Here is a 24,036-nt window from a genome sequence, read left to right as displayed (position 1 = left end):
GGTATAACTCCTCCATTTTTTCGTACGTTATCGGAAAGATTCGGTAAAGCTAATCTTTCTTTCATAAATCTGATTAAACTAAAGACTCTCCGGTGATGTAAAGGTTGTAATACTACTCTATAGGTACTCCAGATTGACATCAGAAATGCAGAAACGGGGTGTGTTACGTGAGCTTTAAGACGTCATGGTGATTATATTGTTTTTGTGGGGTTTTTTTTTCCAGCTATGATTATGTCTGTTTTTCAGTCATAATCACATTTTTATTTGAGCATTAGAATAATCATCAATGTGTAGATTTAATACCATTTTACAAGTTCTTTTTTTCGTAAAACATTTGTTATTGCAATTCTATATTCATACAGGTTACAAAGAAACCAATGAATTCCTTAGTTCAGTACACAGACTCTGAAGTCAGCTCTGGACCAGATTTTTCTTCTCCACAACCTGATACGGTTTCAGATTTACCATGTAGCAGTATACAGGTTGGTTCTTTCTGATTTGCATTAACTGTTTCATTTATCTATTGTTTTCATTACAAAACTGCACTTTCAGTAGATGCCATCCTGTTTATAATTTGTTTCTCCTTTATAGCAACTCAGTAGCAAAAGTACTGTGGAAGGAGAACATGAGCTTAGAAGGCCAAAGCTTAGAAGGATTAAAGGCATTCCGGTAAGACAAGCAGCATTTTTACAGATAGTTGTTGTATTTATAGGCACCTATTGCATGTTTGGTCCCTATTTAGAATTTTTCTCCATTAGTCAAGTCCAATGTTTTTATGTGGTGACACTGTGTGAACATGCCAGTTACAACCCCTGCCTCTTTGACAGCTTTGGTGTATCATGTACATTTTAAACATGTACATGCTCTATAGTCAGCTGCAAATATATGGTTTGACCCTAAACAATTCTAACAAAAGGTTTCTCTGTGGTTTACAGTAGTATCAGATGTATTTAAAAACATACTAAAAGTTTACCAAAGTTTGACTCCAAGAAAGGCTCAATTTTCAAAATGGCCCCCGTCAGGTCCTTAAAATGACCATTACTCCATTGTATTCCCCCTAAACCAGGAATACTGGTGGCGAATACATGTTTTGACCATGTAATATTTTAATAAGCATATTTGAATAATAGATGAGTGATTACAAGTACAATTAAATATTAAAGAAATTGGTTACAAGCATATTTATGCGAAAAACAAGTACAAGAAATTGCATATTTCTCCTTTCCCATATAGTGTTGGTGGTTTCTGTAGTTCATAACCATTCTTTTGATTCCAATAAAAAATAAATTCATTAGAACTGTGTGGTACTGTAAAATTAGTCAAAAGAGGGCTGCTATGTGAAGGCTCAGTACCGTTAACTGCTTTTATTTATTTATTTTTAAAATTTTAGAATTTTTTTTGCTTTTTTTAATACTTTTCTTATTTATACATATTTTTTATTTTCTTCAGTTGTTTCCTCTTATTCTAGTTTATTTTGTATACTTTTTTGCGCTGTGACCTTCACTAGATTTACCATTAGTCTGCACATTCTTTCTCCCATAGAGGTTGATTATAGTGATTCTCACAATTTCCAACTTGACATGGTCCACAAGTAGTCCATATGCCCTGCAACTGCACTGTTGTGTTCGGCAGACAGTTGTGCAATTACAGTGGATCATCTGCAGGAGGCTTTCTGGAGCAGCAGTCTTTCCATTGCATAGACCCCACAGGTCGGGTCGTGTAAGCTCACTTTACTTTGGCTTGGTTAGTACCACTTCAGAGTGGTTTGGTTGTGCTGGCTGGAAGTACATTGCAGTAGTCCAGTCTGGACAGGACAAGAGCCTGGGACTAGAACTTGTGTAGCATGCTCAAACAGAAAAGGTCTATTTTTACGTTGTAGAGAATGAATCTATCAGAGCGGGCGGTGCTGGCAACATGCTCTGTGAAACTAAGCTGACCATCATGCACCAAACCCAGGTTTCTGGCTGTCCTGAAAGGCGTAATGGTCAAAGAACCAAGTTGAATGAAAAGATTGTGATGAATCTTCGGGCCAGATGATATGACAAGCAGTTTTGTCTTTGCGAAGTTCAGCTGGATATGATAATCCTTTATCCAGAGTGGCATAGCAGAGGTAGGAAAAGCCATGTTTCTTGAATGATAGAACCCAGGAATGTCATGTCAATGTCATAGAAAAGAGCAGTGGTCCAAGCACTGAGCAACATGATCTCACAAAGTTCCGTGGGATAGTCACGGAATTTTGTGCTCATTTTTTTGTCTTTTTCCGTGGCATTCTCATGGATTGGTTACTCAACTGCTTTTTCCTATTTTCAAACCATTTTCACTTCGGTTTAGGGTTAGATTTGGTGTTTGCGTTAGTATGTCACTTTAACTATTGGTTTATACTATTTTTTTTCTGATTTATTCTTTTATATTTTCTAAACTTTAAACAATTGTCGCCTGGAGTTGGGGTTAGAGTTGGGTTTTGGTAGGGATGTCATTTCATGTAAATCCAACCCTAAACTGAAGCGAAAATGGGAAGAAAATAGGGCAAAACAGTTGAGTAACCAATCCGTAGCAGGGCCACAGAAAAATGCGGAGATCCGTGAGAATGCCACGGAAAAATGAGCACAAAATTCCGTGATTATGCCACGGAAATTCGTGAGTTCAGGTTGGCCTTGAGGTACCCCGGTATTGAGACGTTGGGGTTCAGAGACGTCACCTCTCCAGGATACTCTAAATGACCTCCCTGAGAGGTAAGACCTGAACCATAGTAGTGCCGTGCCAGAGACAACCATAGTCTTGATGGTCAACAGGAGGTTGTGGGGATTGACAATGTCAATAGTGGCAGATAGATCCAGTAAAGTCAGTACAGATTATTTGCCCTTGTCTGCCTTAAAGCTTCCATGACTGAGCACAGTTTCAGTGTAGTGACCGCTCTTGAAACCAGACTGGTTGCTGTCTAGGAGGTTATTTTGTGTGAAGGAGGAGGAGAGCTGGTCTAAAACCACATGCTCAAGAGTCTTGGCAATAAAGGCAAGGAGAGATAGCGGTCTGTACTTTTCTAACATTGCAGGATTAATTTTGGGTTTCTACAGCAGTGGTGTTATCCGGGCCTCTTTAAAAGCTGTGGGGAATGTACCAGTGGAAAAAGATAAATTGGTCATGTGGGTGAGAGCAGGGATAATTAATGGAGGAATGGCCTGAAGGAGATGGGTGGGTATAGGATCTATCGGCTCCTATGGTAAAATTAATCTTGCATTTAGCGATGATGCTGGTAATGATGATTCTCTGTTATCTACAGTGCTTTCACATCATGTTTAGCATCAGCTCAGCTTGCTTGGAACCTCAACTGAGGTTGTACTAAAAAAGTATTGTTTACTACATACTGTACCCAGTAAAAGCCCCCAAAAGTGAGCTGAAAAGCTTCATCCTGGTTGTCCACCAGTTTCCATCCCCAAATCTGGGTGGGGGTGTGTGGTTTAAGTAGTCAAGGATGTATTTTGTTTGAACAAAATGGAATACACTTTGCTCCAATATCAAATGTCAGTATTCTCTTCCATCTTCTTAATTGCTAACAATTGTGAATTTAGTTTTGTTAAGTTTAGTATAATGCCACTTCTATACTCAAAAACATCTATAGAGGATGCATTACAGATGTAATACCATATCCAAATTGAAATGAATAACCATTTTAGAGGGCTCACACAAAGACCTCTGTTCAGGCTAATTCAGAGTTGTTTATGATCAAAGTTACACAACTCCAATTAAATTTTTTTTGGGGGGGCAATACATTTTACATTGAATGTCAATTCTGTGTTTTAGCAAGAAAAGGGTATGTGTCTAAAGACACGTATTGAGTAGGATCTACATGGCATAGGCTACATCGTTTACATCTCTGGTTCACCCCAAACAAAGATAAAACCTTACACTAAACTTACAAAATGATGTATTCCATAAGTATATAATCATGTCAGTGAAATTAAGACAAGTCCAATGGATTCAAAGACCCGTAAATCATGGGGTTACACACGCATATTACTTGGCTAGCTCAAATAATGGAGTTAGGATTTTTTAATGGCTTTCTGTCTGTCTTGGATGCCATCTTGAAAATTACACCTTTCTAGTGGTCAAACTTTGATAAACTTTTAGTATGTTATTAGGGACACCTAATACTACAAAAAACAGCTGAGAAACCTTTTGTTAGAATTTTTTTAGGGTTAGGTGTTTTTTTCATATATGCAGCCGCCTACTAGCTCAGGGGTTCTCAAACTCATTCCTGGAGGGCTGGTGTTCTGCAGAGTTTAGCTCCAACCCTAATCAAACACACCTGAAGCAGTTAATTAAGGTCTTACTAAGCATAGAAACTAAGCATAGAAAGCATAAAGGCCCTGTAGGAAAGAGTTTAAGAACCCCTGATCTAGCTTTATATTTTTATTTGTAAATGATTCATGATTTCACCAAACAGTTTTATTTATCAGCCTCTGGCACATTGTAGTGTTTTGTAAGAAAATAGCACAATTATTCCTCAGAATCTGTGAAATGTTAAAATTTCATTCATTGTTTTTTAAGATGGAGGAGACTCTTCATTGGTCTGAAGAGCTTTTTGACAGTCCAGATGAAGAAAATATTCAAGCAGTTGTGCCACGATTGAAGCGGACAAGAAGAAGTTTTGACTCAAGTACAGATGAGGATGAAGATAACGTGGTACATAAAACTGTGCCAAGACATATGAAGTCAAGAAGCATTTTGGTAAGCACCCATAGTTCAAGGCGTGATGTGTAAGAATGTATGTTCCTTGATAAGTAGTGTTGTTTCTGAAAATCTACTGTTACTATGAAAATGTTTTATAATATGCATTACCCATGATCAGTACGACATATTGCATTAAGGAGTAGGTTAAGTATTTTTGCCAGTAAATCCTTAAATGGCAAGTAAAATACTCGGTGCTTGAAACAAGGGGCTCTATCCTGCAACCGGCGCAGTGCAACACAAAGCTCAACGCAAGTTGTGTTTAATAGTATAAGACCAATGCAGCTGCCAATTTTCCATCAAGCGCTCATGTCGTTAAAATAGCAAATCGCCCTGCCCACATTTTTGAGCTCATGGGCGTGCTGGTCTTATTGGGAGGTGTGTCCAGGATAATTCTTGGTGTATTGCGATCTTAATACATCTGAAAGTGACCGTGCCAATGACCCACAAAAACCTGGTCTAAAGTCAATAGCGTGCATTCTAGTATTATTTTAACAGAACACCATAAAATGTGCCTTTAGGAGAATACAACTGTAGACCATCGAGCTGCTTCATCTGTAGCCTGGTAAGAAAGCTCAGTGTGTATGTAAAAGTGCATTTATGTGGATATTTAATCCTACCCATTCCTGCCAAGATGCGCACAAATGACATGCAGTGTGATTATCGTGCAATAGATACACCAAATTCAGCTTTTGAGTAATGCTAAATAATTATTCTTCTAAATATCAAAAAACAAATATTACAAATTGTCATGCAATTTTTAATGTGTCTTTAATCCCACTTCCCTGTTTTCTCTTCTTTGCCGTCTTCCGTGTGTCAATAGCGCAAAATGAGGGCGTGGGGGAAGCGTAGACTTGAATTTATATGGGCATGTTTTTCTAATTACGATCATTTTCAGCCGCGGCATTTATGAAGGGCAGGTATTGCTTACACTTGAATTTCAAAGGTGCGCTCAACTTCATAAATCAGGCGGTGAGAGGAGTGTAAGCATAATCTTACGCCAACAAATACGCCCATTTTTACGCAAGAATGATAAATGAGGGCCATTGGGTCATCCAAATCTTTCCTCACTGCTTAGCAAATTCACCATCATAATAGCAATGTGCCATGGTACAAATGCGCCCTGCTCTTAAAGGGAATGGGAGATGACACTCTGATTGGGTTATTGCATGTTACGGCCAAACCACACCTAATTATTATTTATGCAACGGAGTACAACCCTTTTAGACTATGCACAGACACTTTTTTTTGCCATTAAACTAGCAAAAGTGGATTTGGGCACGCCCAAATGTGTACTGTGCAAAGCTGTGCACTTGGATCGTTAAAATAGGGCTCAAGGTCTGTCTATTACAATTACATGTGCATTCTCGTCTCAAATGTCTATTTTTTTAAGTCTACATTTCTTAATAATTTTGTACATAAAATGCTTCTAGAGTAAAACTTGTTCGCTTTTGATATATCCGTCTTGAAAGTAATAATAATCACGTGGGTCATAAAATGCATAAAAAAACATTAAAAATTGCATGACAATTTGTAATATTTGTATTATTTTTATTATTAATGACGCTTATTGATATTTAGAAGAATAATTATTTAGCATTACTCAAAAGCTGAATTTGGTGTATCTATTGCTCGATAATCACACTGCATGTCATTTGTGCGCATCTTGGCAGGAATGGGTAGGATTAAATATCCACATAAATGCACTTTTACATACACACTGAGCTTTCTTACCAGGCTACAGATGAAGCAGCTCGATGGTCTACAGTTGTTCTCTCCTAAAGGCACATTTTATGACCCACGTGATTTTTATTACTTTCAAGACGGATATATCAAAAGCGAACAAGTTTTACTCTAGAAGCATTTTATGTACAAAATTATTAAGAAATGTAGACTTAAAAAATAGACATTTGAGACGAGAATGCACATGATAATCTAAGGTATTCTTACATAATTATATTTGCATCCTGTGACTTTGTTGTGAACAACAACAGGCTTTAGCCATGAAAATAGAAAAACTATTGTAACCAACAATATTTAGATTTTATACATTATCACTGTAGTCATCTGTGTAGCTATAATTAAATTACTCCTATTGGAAAAACCTAGTTGTGTGTTGTGTAGCTTATTTGTTGTTATATTTGTATAGGTTAATCAGAAGATTTCTGTTGGAACTGAAAAACTAAGTGAATCAAGCCTGGACAGTGGAGAAGAATATGTTCCATCCACAAGCGGGGATAGTACAGATAGTAGCATGAGCCAAGAACTATCATTAAAAAGTCAAGCTGATGCTACAGTAGGTCGTTCACTTCCATGCAAGCGCAAATTCAAGACACCTCTTGCTAAATTCCAGGACAATGACAGAATTGCTGCTATTACACACATCCAACATAATGTTCCTGACAGCAACACATCAAGTAAAGCAACAGTTGGAGATGTATCAGTACTTGTTCCTGCTGTCGTCAGAAAGAGTAATGGATCTCGAATGTACAACAAGCGACAGTACTGCTTATATTGTAGTTCAGCGGTCCAAAAAATGTCTAGGCACTTGGAGCGTGCTCACCTAAACGAGACTGAGGTTTCAAGAGCATTGAGTTTTCCAAAGGGATCCCGTCAAAGGAAATTGCAGCTTGAATTTTTGAGAAACAAAGGAAACTTTGCACATAATGCCGAAGTTATAAAAACAGGGTCTGGAATTCTTGTTCCCTTCAAACAACCAAAAGAAAAGTGTGAGGGTCAAGACTTCATTCACTGTGTGTACTGTCAAGGGTTGTTTCTGAAAAGAGTGCTTTGGAGACACGTGCAGAGCTGTAAATTCAAACCTAGTAGTGTTAAATCTAAACCTGGAAAAACTAGAGTCCAATCCCTCTGTGCGTTTGCTGAACCGGCACCCTCTGCGGTTAGTGAAAGTGTTTGGAAGCTGGTGAGCAACATGACACAAGATGATATCTCTTTTGAAGTAAAAAATGATCAGTGCATCATGGAGTTTGGAAAACATCTATATAACAGGCTTGGAGCTGATGTCAGCAAGCATGAATACATTCGTCAAAAGTTGAGGGAGCTTGGTCGGCTGCGTTTACATGGTAAAGAGGTTACACCACTGCAAACTATCAAAGATTATGTCACACCAGAAAACTTCATGTTAGCAGTTACTGCAGTAAAACACACAGCGGGTTTCAACGAGGAAACTAGCAAATACAAAACCGCAACACTTGCTCTAAAGCTTGGACATGGACTGAAAAATGTGTCCATGCTCCTTGAAACCGATGCAATGATGAAAGGTGATCATGATGGTGCAAAAGCGGCTCGTTGCTTTCGTCAGGTTTATGATGCCAGGTGGAATGAGCTTATATCAGCCAAAGCCTTACAGGGTCTCACAGAGTCCAAGTGGAATTCCCCACAGCTGTTACCTTTTACAGAAGATGTAAGAACTCTGCATTGCTACCTGGATGACAAGCAGCGCCAGTTCTACAGTGACTTGACATCAGAATGCTCATCTTGCAATTGGGCTAACTTGACCAAAGTAACTCTTGCACAAGTTATTTTATTCAATAGGCGTAGAGAAGGAGAAGTATCCAAAATGCTTGTTTCAACATTCATCCTAAGAGACAAATCAGATCCTCATGAAGATGTCAATGTAGCTCTCTCTGAGCTAGAGAAAAGTCTCTGCAAGCATTTTGTGAGACTTGAAATAAGAGGTAAGAGAGGACGGAAGGTGCCTGTGCTCTTAACTCCTGCGATGGTAGATTCCCTTAATTTGCTTGTGGAGAAGAGAAAAGAATGTGGAGTGGCTGATAACAACTCATACATTTTTGCACGGCCATATGCAATGTCCCACTACAGAGGGTCAGATTGCATTCGTGACTTTGTGAAAGCTTGTGGAGCCAAGAACCCCCTCTCACTCACCTCTACAAAGCTCAGAAAGCATGTTGCTACACTCTCAAAAGTACTCAATCTCAATGACACGGAGCTTGATCAACTAGCAGATTTCCTTGGACATGATATCAGAGTCCATCGCCAGTTCTATCGCTTACCTGAGGGCACTCTCCAGCTTGCAAAGATCAGTAAGATTCTCATGGCCCTTGAGCAGGGGCGTTTATCGGAGTTTAAAGGAAAGACCCTAGATGATATCAACATCTCCCCGAATGGTACCAATGCCTTTTTATTAGACAACTATAAGAAAATGCAGATATTGTTTTTCTAGTACACTCCGAATTGCGCTGTGATGGTTTTGTAACCTGCCTTTTTATTTCAGAGACAATCCTGTGTGACAAAGAAATCCAAGAGACCAGGCTGGAGGAGACCAGGCTGGAGGAGACCAGGCTGGAGGAGAACATGCCAGGTATTCATTTCAATACTTGCTGTACTTGTAGATGCATCAGTTTTTCCTGTCTGAGGTATTTGCTTCCAGAAAGATATGATCTGATTTTCAGTATGGTTTTGAGTGTGTATTAGTACATGTTAACGATATTCACATAGTACATACCTCAAAGTAAACGATGGTGCAAGTTATTGTCTCCAACGTTCTAGGACTACAAAAACAATCCGATTGTAGGCAACAGTTTACTTCCTGGGACTTATGATGCAATAGAGACAGACATTATCATAATTCCTCCTGCTTTGACTCAAAGCCTGTAAGTTAGCTCCTGTTAGCATTGCATTGTGACCGAATCTTTCAAACATGGCAGTTTCCGGCGGACTTCAGAGGTATTCAGGCCAATCACAACATACAGATTAGCCAACCTGATCTCACGAATTTCTGTGGCATAGTCACAGAATTTTTTGCTAATTTTTCCGTGGCATTCTCACGGATCTCCGCATATTTCCTTCCATGGCATTCTCACGGATTGGTTACTCAACTGTTTTGTCCTATTTTCTTACCATTGTCGCTTCGGTTTAGGGTTAGATTTACATAAAATTACATCCCTACTAGGGGTGGCACGGTTCATGAAAAAAATCCGAACCGTTCGGAGCGCGTGTGTGTCGTACGGTTCATGGCATGCGGCAATGTATGTAGCCTCGTGCCCTGTATGTGACCTCAGATAGCGTGTTCCCCTTTCGCAAATAGCGCGAAAGAAGAGGTGACTGGTGTGGAGAGTGAGTGCTGCCGGTCATGTTACGTGTAGAAATGGCAAGAGGGAGAGAAAAAGAAGTCTGCCCGCAGTTGGAGGATGCGCCAGCGTCGTATAAGTTTGGTGTGTGGAAACATTTTTTATTTCATGTTACCTATGATGACAGCGGAAATAAAATAATAGATACAGCCACACGCGACAGCCTTCTCTCCGACCATTTATCTAATCTGAGGTAATGAACACTCTTTTACGTCTTTTCGTATTCAGCGCTATTTTTAGCCTTTCGTTGATAAAACGAAAGCGGCTGATTTCCGCGTAGTTTCATTTTGCTAGCGTGTGAAAGTTGCGCGATCTTATTTCATAAACTGCCGCTCAAAGTAATCAGGACAGAAGTGGTCAAAAGTGGACAAAAGAGACAGATTTAAATATTACAGGTGTAAACGTTGTGTTTCTCTCTCGTTCACATATTCTCTCTGCAGTATTTAAGCAGCCTCTCAGTGATAAATCTTAAAGCTACACTGAAGTTGGCATTTTGATAAATGCAAGTTATCTTTGTGTGCTAAAAATGCACACAAAGTTCATGTAGATGGCAATACACACTATTTTTTGCCAAATAAATGAAAAGCATGTTGAAATCTAGGGGTGGGCGATATCTCGATATTCAAACTATATCGATATATTTTTTAAACTCGAAATGGATTTTGACATATCGTATATATCGATATAATGTTTATTAAATTCTGATTTCGCCACTTTGCCTTCTCTGTGTGCTGTGCTCGCCCCCGCCTCCTTGCTTTTGTTCCCCCTCCCCTCGTGTGTTGTCTCATTTAACATGGCGGCGCCCGTCGCGGAATCACCACGAATAGATCTTCCATGATTCCCGTTTACATGTATATTTTACTGTTTAAAACTGCTTAAATTCATTGTTGGGAGCACTCAGCGCGCCCCTGTCTCTCTCTCTCTCTCGTTGCGTGAATCGCTTCGAAGTTCGACCACGCGCGTCTCTCTCTGGTGACAGTGAAAAGGTGGCAGTGCTTTAATGTCCGTTTCTCCGTATACTTTCTTTTTCACGTAAATGTCATCAGTCACGGATGTTACTGACAAAGAAGACAACTGATCTAGTTTATCATGTAGTGATGGGCAGTCCGGCTCTTTCCATTGATTCGGCTCAAGCTCCGGCTCTACATTTTAGTGATGGCAGATCGGCTCTTTTCATAGATTCGGCTCTTCTGGCTCGGCTCCCTTAGAAGAGCCGGTGTTGTGTCGAACTCAGTTCCCCCTATGTTTCCCTTTAGTGTAGTGCTTTTATAGCGGTTTTATCACGTTACATTTAGAAAGATTAAAGATTTGAATTGGTTATACTAAAAAGGCATAATATCATGTATTTTATAATACAATTTATTAAATATTTCATACATTTGATAGTTTCCTATTAGAGTATTTCTTTTAAAATATAGCCTGTCTTTTTCTTTTTTTTTCCTTTACTGGTTGTTTTAAAAATGTAATCTTTGCATACATAATTAAATAAATATTATACATATAATATGATTCATACTGTAAAAATAATTGACTTACCATTAAGAACAATACAGATACATTACAGAAATGCACACATATACATCTCAGTAGCCATTAAAACTTTAAATATATAAATAATAAAACCTATAACGTGATAAAAACGCCATAAAAACACTACACTGAAGGGAAAAATAGGGGGAACATAGGGGGAACAGACTTCGACACAACACCGGCTCTTACGGTCCCACCCCTGCCTGCGTCTGAAGATTCGGCTCTGCTCGTTTGCTACAAAGAATCAGCTCTTCGCGAACGACCCATCACTATTATCATGACTAAACAAACGTTAGCAGTAGTGCTTCACACACACACAGACACGTTTTCTTGATGTGAGAGCTTTTTCTCTCCCTATGATGCGGTGTGCAAGCGCACATGTTCTGTAGTTTTCTGTGTAACAAAAACAGTGTTTTCTCTCATTTAACCCATTTACTCCTAAAACGCCTAAAACCTATGTTATTCCAGGATAAATATCCTTATCTCCTGAGGGTTTTCAGAAAAAATACTAAGAATTTTCAACGTCTACCAAAAACGTAATATCTGAAGTTAAGTTGTTTTATTTTTGAATAAAAAGACTATGTATTTTCTTATTTTATAGTTAAAGTATAATTTTTGTATATATTTTTTTAAATGTTGCAGAAGCACTTTGTTTCTACGTGAACTACCTCTTTGCACTTCAATAAAAAAGCCCTTGTGGATTTTTACATATTTGTTTTGCAGTAGTTTTTTTGGGGAGGGTATTTTCCATGCAAAGCAATCGAGATATATATCGGCTATCGAGATATAGAAAAATATATCGAGATATAATTTTTGCTCCATATCGCCCAGCCCTATTGAAATCATCAATGTCTTCCCTCTCGCTGTGTCAACAGCTCGCCTGGCTTTCCTCAGGGATGTTCCCAATAATGTGCTTAAAGTCAAATTCAGTTTGTGCATGATTACATGATATAACTTTTTTAATACTGTATCCTAAATTATGCATAATTAATACATTAATAAGATAATACATTTCTGGAGTGTTAAAAAAATAACAAGAACCGTAACAACCATAGAACCGTGATACGAACCGAACCGAGGGTTTTGTGAACCGTGCCACCCCTAATCCCTACCCAAACCCAACTCTAACCCCAACTCCAGGCGACAATTGATTAAAGTTTAGAAAATATAAAAGAATACATCAGAAGAAATTGTATAAACCAATACTTACAGTGACAAACTAACGCAAACACCAAATCTAACCCTAAACCGAAGCGACAATGGTTTGAAAATAGGAAAAAGCAGTTGAGTAACCAATCTGTGAGAATGCCAGGGAAGTCCGTGGCTCTTTAACACAATTTGTAATGTTCTCTTTCTTTACGAAGCCAAATCCAAAAAAGCTAATTTGTTTTTGTAAACAGAAATTAATCTAACCTCTCAACCAACTGACTAGTCAAAATTAAAATTGAAAATGAAGAGTTTGGTTCCAAAACGCAATAAATCCATTTTGACAAATTTCAGTAAAAATGTGTTTTCTATAGACCAGTTCAAGAGATGTAAACAACACTGGTCCAGAAGCACTTCCTGTTTCCGTTTTTTAACACTAGATAAACGTTGGGATAAAATAAACCAACAGAACATATAAACCTGAATTAACTGAAGTTAAACAAACATCTTAAAGATAATAATATATGTAAAATAAAAAAATAACTGTCACAAACTGTAACAGGAAGTGTTTCTGGACCAGTGTTGTTTACATCATTTGAACTGGTCTATACCAAGAAAGTGACAAGATGAAAACCACTATTTTCTGTTACAAACTTTCACATAGCATCTTTAGGTTATGGATTTCATAAAAACGAGTTATTTTTTCCACAAAATGCAATAAATCCATGACAGTTTTTTTTCAAAATGCTATACATCTATTCAATCAATGTATAAATGTGCATTCATCTTTGCCATTTTATATTAATTTAGTTGAACAGTTGTACACATTGATTAAAAAATTTTCTTTAATGGCATTAATCAAAACACTTACTTTGTCATATTAATAACACTGTCATTGCTGCGGTTATACTTGACGTCATCATCTAACATTTTTTACAGCGATCATTCCGTTTTATTTTTTCCCCAAATTCTGTTTTGTCCGTTTTAATTTTTGCAAATTCCGTTTTGTCTGTTTTAATATTTAGCAATTATTTTTTGACCCTTTCCTGTTATTTTAGTCATAAAAAGAGTGTGCCTTTAATGTTAATGATTAAAATGAACACAAATACAATAGGAATGACCTTAAATTTATTGAGGTAAAATTTTTTTACATCCCCTGTTTGAAACGCGCACACACACATAAACATTTTACTCAATTCAATGCATTGTTTAGTGTTGCACAAGGCTACGCATGTCAAAGCAGTGGTGCCTTAAGAAGTGCCTTAAACACATTGGTCCAGCGCAACGCGATCCATATTTTAAACACAGTTGCTTGAAATGCATGTAACTTTACAAACATACACAGGATTATTACTTACTGATCTGACTTCAGACAGCATGAACGCGCAGCTCTCTACACGTGAGGATTTGTGTTCGGACTTCAGACAGATATGATAGCACGTGCACGTGAGAGATGTGCAGCGAGAGAGACATGGATGAGAGAGTGCATGTATCTTCGCGCTCCCAGTCAATACAATGGAATGTTGACAAAGCTTACAAAAAAAAGTTCTCCGGTCACATAAGTCACGTGAGAACTGCTTGCAACTGAGGGCTTAGCGTAGAGTCGTGGAGAGCCGCTTCGCCATCGTTTCAGTGTTTTGGAGGGGGTCTGAAATGACGGGAGGGGATGTGTCGCCCAGATTTGCTTCCCCCGGTCTGCATTTCCCACAGACATACGTTGTTCTCCCACACAAAGAAAGAATTTTATTCAAAATATGCAAAATTCATCGAAATTCCGCGTTAACGCTACATTCCGTGTTAATTAGCCAATTCCGCGATTCCGTGATCGCGGAAATTATAGGGCCCTAGTCAATGTGTTATCATGACAGAAACTTAATGCTGTTGGCCCGGGCAAACAAGCACCCGTCTCCTGAGTGCCTCTCACGTAAATTATTAGATGTTGATGGCTTACGTTTCTTTCCCGTCACAGAAAGCCATCACAGGTTTATCAATCACATCAAAGTATTTTGTTTTGTTTGTTTGTTGATCATGAAGTACAAAGTAGATGAGGACATTGTTTGTTTACGTTGTGTTGAATGATGCGCTGGTATTTGTGGAGTGGATTTATTGCATTCAGTAAAGTAGGAGTGGTGTTTATTGTGTTTTGGGAAAAAGGGATAAAAGATGACAGAATAGACCTTTTACGCACTTCCGCATGTTTCGACTGGAATACGTCAACAAAGTGTATTACAACTTCCTGTTATCGTAGTGGCAGATACGAAAAATAGCAAAGTCAAAGAGTCACATTTCTGTGGTGTTCAAGGCTGTTCGTCTTCCAACCAGAAACAGCCCTACCTTTATAATAGTTTATAATAGTATATAATAGTAATAGTAAGTGAAGAAAGTGCCGCAGCAAGAAGTGTGAAGAGTGCAAGAACGGGAAACTTTTGCCAACCGGCATTCTGTCTGTATTAAAACCTCCAGTTTGTGAGGCTCCTGTCTCTCTCATTGATCTGAAGCATCTACCTCTCACTACTACCTGTCCCTGTAGTATATTTGATACTTTAACTGCATGTAACAAGAAAACATTGCGTGTTATCTCTCATATAGAAATACACTACTTTACAGCAGACTGCAAGTAACGTTTACCTAGTACAGCAGCTACACCAAATTACTGGTTATGTTAATGTCATGCCATTTCACCTAAACATAACTTACACACGACATATTCACTGCAATGTGTTAAATCTTATATTACAAATTCACAACAACTAGATTTACAATTAACGTAAACGGAGTTATAGCCGGTTTTGTAGCTAAAGCTTACCTTGATAAATGTGGATAAACTCCGCGTGGAAGAATTTGTATCCCTTATCCAGTTTGTTCCCTTTAGTGGACGAATGTATACCCACACTCTTCACCACATCGGCGCTGGTGAACTTTGGTAGACAAGTTAGGAAAGTTGAAAACACTCTAGCTGCCATTTCTCCACCAACAACGAAGCTTATTTTTTTATTAGATGTTTTGGTCAACAAAAAATTCCATTTGCATCATTTTGCACATGAAAACATAAAAACTTATAAGTACATACATACAGTTTTGCATATACACATACAAAATCATTCAAAAGAAAAAAAAACCTTCCCTTCCATTACACTTTTATTGACCAAAAGGTGTAGGCTGAAGCAAAAGCTTAAACCCCTACTACTATCCCTGCTTATACCGGAATTGCGTTTACACTTTGACGTATTTCCGTTTTTTGCGTAAATGGTCTAAAACACGGCGGATATTGGATTTTGCATTAAATTAAGAATTTACTTTTAAATACTGACCTGATATAATACTGATTTGGGCAGTAATTTTTTTTTCAAAAATGGCGTTTATCGCGTTTTGAAACCAAACTCTTCAAATATTGTTCCCAACTCCAACAATGCAGTAATAACAAAGAATACAATGTAGGGGTGTGCAAAAGAATATGGGCACAATCTCTATCAATTACCATATTGTAAGAAGGTGGCCAAAGAATTAAGCATAATATATAAATATATATAAAGTATGTACATGTAAACAGTAGCTTGTAGCGACAATATACTACTTGTGGAGTCAGTAGTGTCATCATTATCTAAAGTGACGCAGTAAAAGAATGTACAGTGCCTATAAAAAAAATCATCATACCCCTTTGAAATAGTTGTTTTGGTCTTACAGCCTTAAATCAAAACCCATTAAACATGTTTTTAGTGAGTTACTCCATTAGGTAAAAGTGAAAACCTGCATACTCTAGGCCCACCATGGAAGGGTTTGGACACCCCTGACTTAATTAATTGATTAAATATCCGGTTTTGTTAAGTAAATTTAAGAATTATTCTAAGTTTTTCTTAAATGTTGTTTTTGCTTTGATGTCATGGGTTATATGTACATAGACATGGCAAATCATTTTTATATATATATATTAATTTCCAGGGTGTAATGTGACAAAAGATGAGGATTTCCACAGAGTATGATGATTTTCTATAGGCACTGTATACTTATGAAGACTATACTAATCACAATAGGCTCATGTGCAGTATTTGTTCTTTTTTTAATTAAACAGATTCTGTGGTGAGCACACGATTGTCCAATGTGACATCTCAAAATGAAAATCAGCATCCAAGGAACAAGGATTGTGTTGAGGACACAACTGAGTCACCATGTGCTTCAGGCAGTCGGATGCGAAATTACACAAAGAAAAACTCTCAAGCTATGCAATTATCATCTCCAAAAAAGGGTGAGTGACTTGTGTGAATGATCTGATTAACTGAAACACAGTGCTACTGTTCTCCAACAGTATTTGTAGTGCAGAGGTGTCAAGTAACGAAGAACAAATACTTCGTTACCTTACTTAAGTAAAGTATAGATACCCAAAATATCTACTTTAGTAATTATTTTTCAGACGACTTTTTACTTCTACTCCTTACATTTTCACGCAATTATCTGTACTTTCTACTTCTTACATTTTAAAAATTGCCTCGTTACTTCTATTAATTTCGGCTTGTTTTTTTTTTACATTCTGGTTCGTCATCGTTAAAAAAACCTATCTTGATAAATTGCATCATCCGGATGAATGCGATTGTGGTTGGATGAGAAGTATAAACATACACCATTCCGAAACCCTATTGGTTTGTACGCAATTCCCGCCGTACGCAATCCCCGCCCCCCCAGCTGACTGCAGATGATCAAAAGTTTGTTCGATAGCGCTGCACAGAAAAACATAAAAGAACCGCGAGAGCGATTAGAAAGCATGCGGAGCAGTTTGCTCTCGCGATGCTTTGATATCATCCACCATAAGTTTGTACAGTAACAGAACGTGGCATTCTGTCTTCAAATGGAAAAGTACGAAATAAAACTCGCGCATCACTTTCAGGTCAGTTCACATTGACAAGCCTGTGTAAATATATAGCTGTCTGCTGACACCAACCCATCTGTGTGATTTAAATAGCATAACAATGTACCAATTTATAACTTCAGTTGTTCAACTTAAATGACATTGTGCTGCGTTGCGTTTTGAAGCATGGCAAAGATATCTATGCCAAAGACATCTGTTGTTTTGTATTATACCACGGGTCTGTTGAATGCTGCATTCTGATTGGCTGAGAAATGTTCTAAAATGTAAACCGCACACCTAACTTGTCAAATGTCTTAAAAATAGGCACCAGAGCAATGTTTGTGGTAACCGTGGTATAAGCGGAATAATTGACTCCGGTCCTTTGAATTATTTGAAAATAATGCACACCTGCGGTGTAACGGCACTCCGCTTCGCGTCGTGCCGCATTGCCACCTTGGTGTGCATTATTTTCTTATAATTCAATGGCCCGTCGTCAATTATTCCTTACATAACTGCCCTAAATTTTATTTGCATTAACAAAACCTACTTAGCTAAATGCTTGAGTGTTAAATCAATGAAACACATAACCATACATTCCAACTTTTGCTTTTGTTAATAGACATCAGCTGTTTCCTTAAACCTGACTTAATTTACTTACAAGAAAGACATAATTCTCCAAAATTGCTTGGATTTATACTGACATGTAAGATCAGTTTTGTCACATTAGATTAAGCTAAACTCCATTAGCTAACACAAGTACAGATGCAGAAATATAGGCTATAATATAATTGCATATTTGTATAATTGTAGTTTGTGTTGCTGTCAAAATACAATTATAAATGATAACAATAGCATATTTCTATTCTCACACATACTATAGTTGTGTGTGATTTTGTTGTTTTTTAACTAAAGAGGTCACCACTGTAAAAGTTTGGCCAGCAGCGGCCCTGCTCTGAAGTTTGACTTTTTACACTATTAAAATATTTATAGGCAACTAGTCATTATATCTTTCTCTCTATGGAACACATGTTAATGCTCAGTAGTACACACATGGTTCTTTTAATGCAGTGGTTATCAAACCTTTTTTTTTCGGCCTCCCTTGTGCACGGTGGATTCCTTCGCGGCCCCCCAAAGAAAATGTATGACATAAACATTATAAAACTTTAAATTTGAATTAAACAAAACATATTAAATTAATCAATGTATTGCTTTTGTTTAGTTACCTTATTTTTCTGAGGTTTAATTACACAGAATTTATAATAAAGTAATGTTTTTCATAAAATATTATACAATTGGGGCCCCTGGCACCATCTCGCGGCCCCCAGTTTGAGAACCACTGCTTTAATGTATTTGTTTGCATTGTACTAAAATGCGTTCATTTTTAATGGGCATATACCGTATGTGGTTGAAACAGATAGCCTAGTGCAGGGGTAGGCAACGTTGGCCCTGGAGTGCTGATGTCCTGCAGTATTTAGCTCCAGGTTTAATCAAGCAGACCTGAACAAACTAATCAAGGTCTAAAAAGTCACCTGAAACTACAGGTAGCCAAGGTTTTATAAGGGTTGGAGCTAAAATCTGTAGAACATCGGCACTCCAGGAGGACGTTGCCTACCCCTGGCCCTAGTGCATCCCACATTTTTTAACATTAACATTTTAACAACACTATAGTTATTATGGCCTTTAGAAATGTTTGTTTTTTTAGATGAGATAGGGTAGTGCACAATAGGCCCCTGTGGCGTGGCCTAGGCTTTTTCCGTAATGAAATTGTTTTTCCTTACATTACTTTTACTTTTATACTTCAAGTAGGTTTGAAACCAGTACTTTTTCACTTTTACTTGAGTAAAAAGCTTGAGTTGATACTTCAACTTCTACAAAAGTCTTTTTAAAACCTAGTATCTATACTTCTACTTGAGTAATGAATATGAATACTTTTGACACCACTGTTGTAGTGAAGAACTCAGTTTAATTTAAAGGAAGTGTTTTTAGCAAGTGATTTGTTTTGTTTATGGGTTTATAAGTTTGGTTATAGGGTTGTGAGAATACTATTAAAACTTTAAAAATTTGTCCTGCTTTCAAGTTTAGTAATTTCATTCTCATTTAGGTCGCAAACCAGTCAAGAAGAAGAATTGGCAGAAGGTGGAGGTTGATGCAGTTGAAAAACACATGATGCACTTCATTGAATCCTGTCGTGTTCCAGGAAAGGCTGCCTGCGATTTGTGCCTCAAATCTGAGCCGGAAGCCCTAAAACAGAGGGACTGGCTGGCTATTAAATTTTACATCAAAAACCGGATATCTGCTCTAAAAAGAAACATATGCTCCTGAGCTGCAAGTATCATTTGTAAATGGCTAAATGTTATATGGTCAGATTTTAGGGAATTTTAAATGTTTTTCCAAATTGAATGTTTTCAACATCTGGGCAAAATGTGGTTTTAAAATCAGCCTTTTTAGTTCTAAAGGTAAACTAATTCTTCAGTTCCAGCTTGTTCTTTTGCCGTCTACAGTTATAGACAAGTGTTTTTTCTGTCCATTTATGTCGTTATGAGCGACAGTGTTACATCGTTACATATGATTAAATAAAACGAAAGGTTACAGCAACGTTTTTTTGTCTAATGTATTATCTCATGAAAAACTGGTTTAATGTTTAATTGTCTTAAAGCAACACCAAAGATTTTTTTACCTTAAAATAATGTTTACAAAAAGTTTGTCATTCATCCACTCGAAACAGGGTGAACGGCACTTTCACATTCGCTTTGCAGCCCTCTATCGGCCAAAACCGCCCTAAAGAAGTTTCCAACCATCGGGATCGCAGTCCTGTAGTTCGAGTGAAAACTACAAAAACTTGCTTTACGGGCAGACCTACAATCCAATAAGAGCCAGCTTTGCTGCAGTATTTACGACAGTGGTAATGGACAATTATGCTTCTAACCTGTAGGGGGAGCAAATAGCAAAAACTCTTTTTGCTTTAACATGGAAATGTTATAGACGGTTTAAGCAGTAACAACAAAAACAAGCGGCTCTCGCGGTCCGCACGTAACTTCCGGTAAACTCCGCTAATAATAAATAACCACAAAGTACTTTAAACGTAGTTTATTTATATAACAAGCAAAAAAAACAACACATGGATTACCTAGGAAACCAAAACATTTGTTATTTTCGACGAGGCATTTGTTCAAGAGATAAGTTTAGCAACTAGTCAGACCATTAAAAAAACGAAAGCGGAACGTTTTCAAGACGTTTATCACGTGCGTCCGATGAAACCTTCTATACATTAACTACACATACTTGCTTGTGATTTCACAGTCATCGGGTCCTGGAAAGTACTAAAAATAAGATAAGTGGTGTTGTTAAATTTTTATATGTTTTAATGTGTTCTGGTCTTGCCTGGTTTGAAACAAAGCATAAAACATCAAAGAGAAATGTCCCACAAAATAGGGTGTATAAACCTGTAAATATACATTAATATGTATGTATGAGAGGCAAATATCCAAAAGCATCTTAATATCAACTCAAATGCTGTTTACTTTGTTCAAGTGATACTGTGAAGTAAAGGATATAGATTTTTATTCAACTGAAAGACAATGTGCAAAGGGCCCCACAACTAATGAATAGTAAATGCATGGCCTCACGAAGTATGTAAAACCTGAAGTGTGTGTAGGTGGACCCACAAGGAAGGAAAACCAGTTTGGGATCCCACATGTGACGGCCCAGTCAGGTCTTGTGCAAAAGTTCTTAAATTTGAGATTATCATGTGAGATATGTGTTGATGAATGTGTTCTGACCTTGCATGATTTTTTTAAGAAGCGTACCTCTTCTAGAAAGGGTGGATCCCACAAGTGATGTCCCAGTCATGGGGCCTCGCAAAGTAACAAAAACAAGGATGTGTGTGTGTGTGTGTGTGTGTGTGTGTGTGTGTGTGTGTGTTTAGCCTTCCTATCACTGAAACTCAAAGTCTTACACTGCCCTCTACAGCAGCAGCAACAACAACTCTCTCATATTTAACTACATAAACCACATTCCAAATATGTCATAAGTCGAAGCACACTGAGGCCAAATAGAGCTCAGGTATCACCAAGCTAATTTTAGCTCAGCACACAGGAAAACAAAAAAGAAATCTTTAACAAGCACCATAAATTTGCACAGTAACTCATTTTCACTGAGGATGAAAGACTTATTAAAGCTTCAGATGCTGCGCGGCTAGAAATGCCCAAAGACAAACATGCGGGATGAAATGTGTGTTTACCTTACGCTCCTCCAAGGCAACGAAAAAACAGATACACACTGAATGTTCTCAACCGCGAGGTCTCACAACATTAATAACTTGGCCACGATTTTCCTACTGAGTGGGTCTCTCAGTGCGCCCAACCAAAGTTTTAGGACACGTTGGCCACACTTAAAAATTGTGTTTCTATTCATATTGTAAAAATTATAATTTTAAAGAAATACATAAGCACACCTTTATAAAACAGTTAGGTTTAAAATAAAATAAAAATGTATATTGACAATATACTTATTTTGTGTAACATGTCCATATGGTTAATGTGATGAACTTCACTTGTGGCTACTACTAGAACACCTTAGGAGCCGTGATTTTTAATCCACTAAAAATCAATAATAATTACCTTGAAAAGTGAAGTAAATTTCAATTTAAAAATCCAGCATTATTTGTTTGTAGATGTCATGTGCCTTGATATTTTGTATCTAATGTAATGACTTCAGATAGTTCTAACTTCAACTTCTTAGGGCAACTGTATTACTAAAAGACATAACTACCTCACAGTGTAGAAATAAATGACACCAGAGGAAACCTCCAACAGAAACCTGCAGAGAGAGAATTTTCCATCTGCCTGGGACTGAAATATAATCTGACCCTCTTTTCCTACAGCAGTGAAGAGTCTCCCATGTGAGTAACAGTTCAGGAAACAGAGAGAGAGAGAGAAAGAGAGAGACTATGGCATGCTTGTCTGGCCTTCAGGCCTCTCTTTCTCTCTTTTGCTAAACCACAACCATGCAACTTCCCTCTGAAGCGCAGTTTGGTACTCAGTCTTTCAGCACCCACAGCCTGACCACCAATTCATCTGGACTATGACACAGACACTCAGATGTGCTTCTTTTGGTGTAAATGTTTTTGAGGTTGTGTGTAAATCTCTCTGGCTTTGCATCTTTGTGAGATCAAGGAGACGTGAAAGGGTTTGACACAAAGGTGGCTTAGTTGAAATTTTATTTAAAAAAAAGTTTAATCTGTATTTTACAGCTTGGTATACATTGTCGCATATATAACGTGTTTGGGGCCTAGAACTGGTCCCTGTGGTACACCGCATTTAACCTGTGATGTAATAAGTAGCTTTGGGTGCAGCTAAACATTTTTTCAATATTTATATATCTGCTCTTCAATCACTTAGTTTACTTATTTTTAATTAGAGTAACCATAATTGATAACGCACTGTATGTTTAAAACTAAACATGAAAGATTTGATTTTCTTAATGCATCTTCTTATTCTTCCTTTATCTGATTTATTACCTTTAAACACTTGTTCTTGAAAGGATAGTTCACCATATTGATTTGCTCACCCTCAAGCCATCCTTGATGTATATGATTATATTTTTCAGATAAAGTTATATTAATAAATGTTCTGGCTGTTTCAAGCTTTATAATGGTAGTAAATAGTGCATATGATTTAAAGCCCAAAAAGTCCATCCATCCTTCACAGAAGTAATTTACACAGCTCCAGGAGGTTAATGAAGGCATTCTAAGGGAAATCGATAGGATTTTGTAGGAAAAATATAAAACTTTACAAATTAAAATAATTAGCTTCTAGTAAATTCTGACACGCTTTTACGAGTAAGTGCGTTTCCAGCGTATGACTTAAGACATAATATAGGAAAAATATAGGAAAGCATTGTGCTGGTCGGAGACATAACTGCAAACAATTTTGCTTTGAGGGCTTTTTTCTGCTCATTTGCCTGCTTTGAATAAAATTAAACAGAATGATTAATCTTCCTTAATTTATTTGCAAAGAAAGAAAACATTAAGTACAATCAATTATTTAAAGTCTTAGTTACTATGATGGTATTGAAGTATAGGGTGCAGGTTTGAAAGGAGAACTGTTTGACTACACTATCTATCCAACAGCCACAAACTCGGGCTTTTTTAGTTTCCCGTATAGAAGCAATGGCATTGTTGTTTCCTTTGAGAGCTTTTAAGCTTTCATCCAATTTTATAGTCGAACAAAGCCTGCAGAGCTTTGTTCAAAATCTCAAAGCTGCCGCAGAGCTCTGAAGAGCCACATAAAATATGAGTGGAAAAATGAAAACCGCAGTATAACAGAAAAGCAGACGCAAACATAAAAGCTTTTTTATATTATGCAAATGCCTTTGAATCCAACATTGAATTTGCCTATGTGAATTTCTTGGATTGTGACCCTTTTATATTTTTAAACATTCATATTTATGATCACAGCCAATCGTGCTATAGAAAATCAATAGCCTCCCTTAGAGACACATGCTTAAAGATATTTTTCTAAGTGGATGGTTCCTGACCAAAATGAGCTGCAAACTGGTCTTTATATGTTGCAACTTACAAGTACGTACATGTATTACAAAGATCATTGCTGGGACTGGGAAAAGAAGCCATTTTCCTCTTAATTATGTCCCATAAAGTTAAGTGTAACAGAAAGATGCCAT

General features: G+C 37.4%; 1 protein-coding gene across 4 annotated transcripts in view; it reads left to right on the top strand.

The window, feature by feature from the left end:
* LOC135732719 (uncharacterized) overlaps positions 1-21,259 on the top strand; it is a 32,525-nt gene extending 11,266 nt beyond the window's left edge. For 3 of the 4 annotated variants that reach the window (XM_073812878.1, XM_073812877.1, XM_065250988.2), the window contains 7 exons: positions 363-482; positions 592-669; positions 4,549-4,728; positions 6,878-8,876; positions 8,984-9,070; positions 16,585-16,758; positions 19,457-21,257. In XM_073812878.1, coding sequence (XP_073668979.1) covers positions 363-482; positions 592-669; positions 4,549-4,728; positions 6,878-8,876; positions 8,984-9,070; positions 16,585-16,758; positions 19,457-19,677 — 2,859 coding nt within the window. In that variant the 3' untranslated portion in view covers positions 19,678-21,257. Of the gene's footprint in view, positions 1-362; positions 483-591; positions 670-4,548; positions 4,729-6,877; positions 8,877-8,983; positions 9,071-16,584; positions 16,759-19,456 lie in introns of all 4 variants that reach the window. The other variant, XM_073812879.1, reaches the window with a different exon arrangement.
* Positions 21,260-24,036: the final 2,777 nt, after the last annotated feature.

The sequence above is a fragment of the Paramisgurnus dabryanus genome, chromosome 20, assembly GCF_030506205.2.
Source record: "Paramisgurnus dabryanus chromosome 20, PD_genome_1.1, whole genome shotgun sequence".
Lineage (NCBI taxonomy): Eukaryota > Metazoa > Chordata > Actinopteri > Cypriniformes > Cobitidae > Paramisgurnus > Paramisgurnus dabryanus.
The sequence above is the reverse complement of the archived record's forward strand: the minus strand, read 5'-3'. Positions and strand labels throughout refer to the sequence as shown.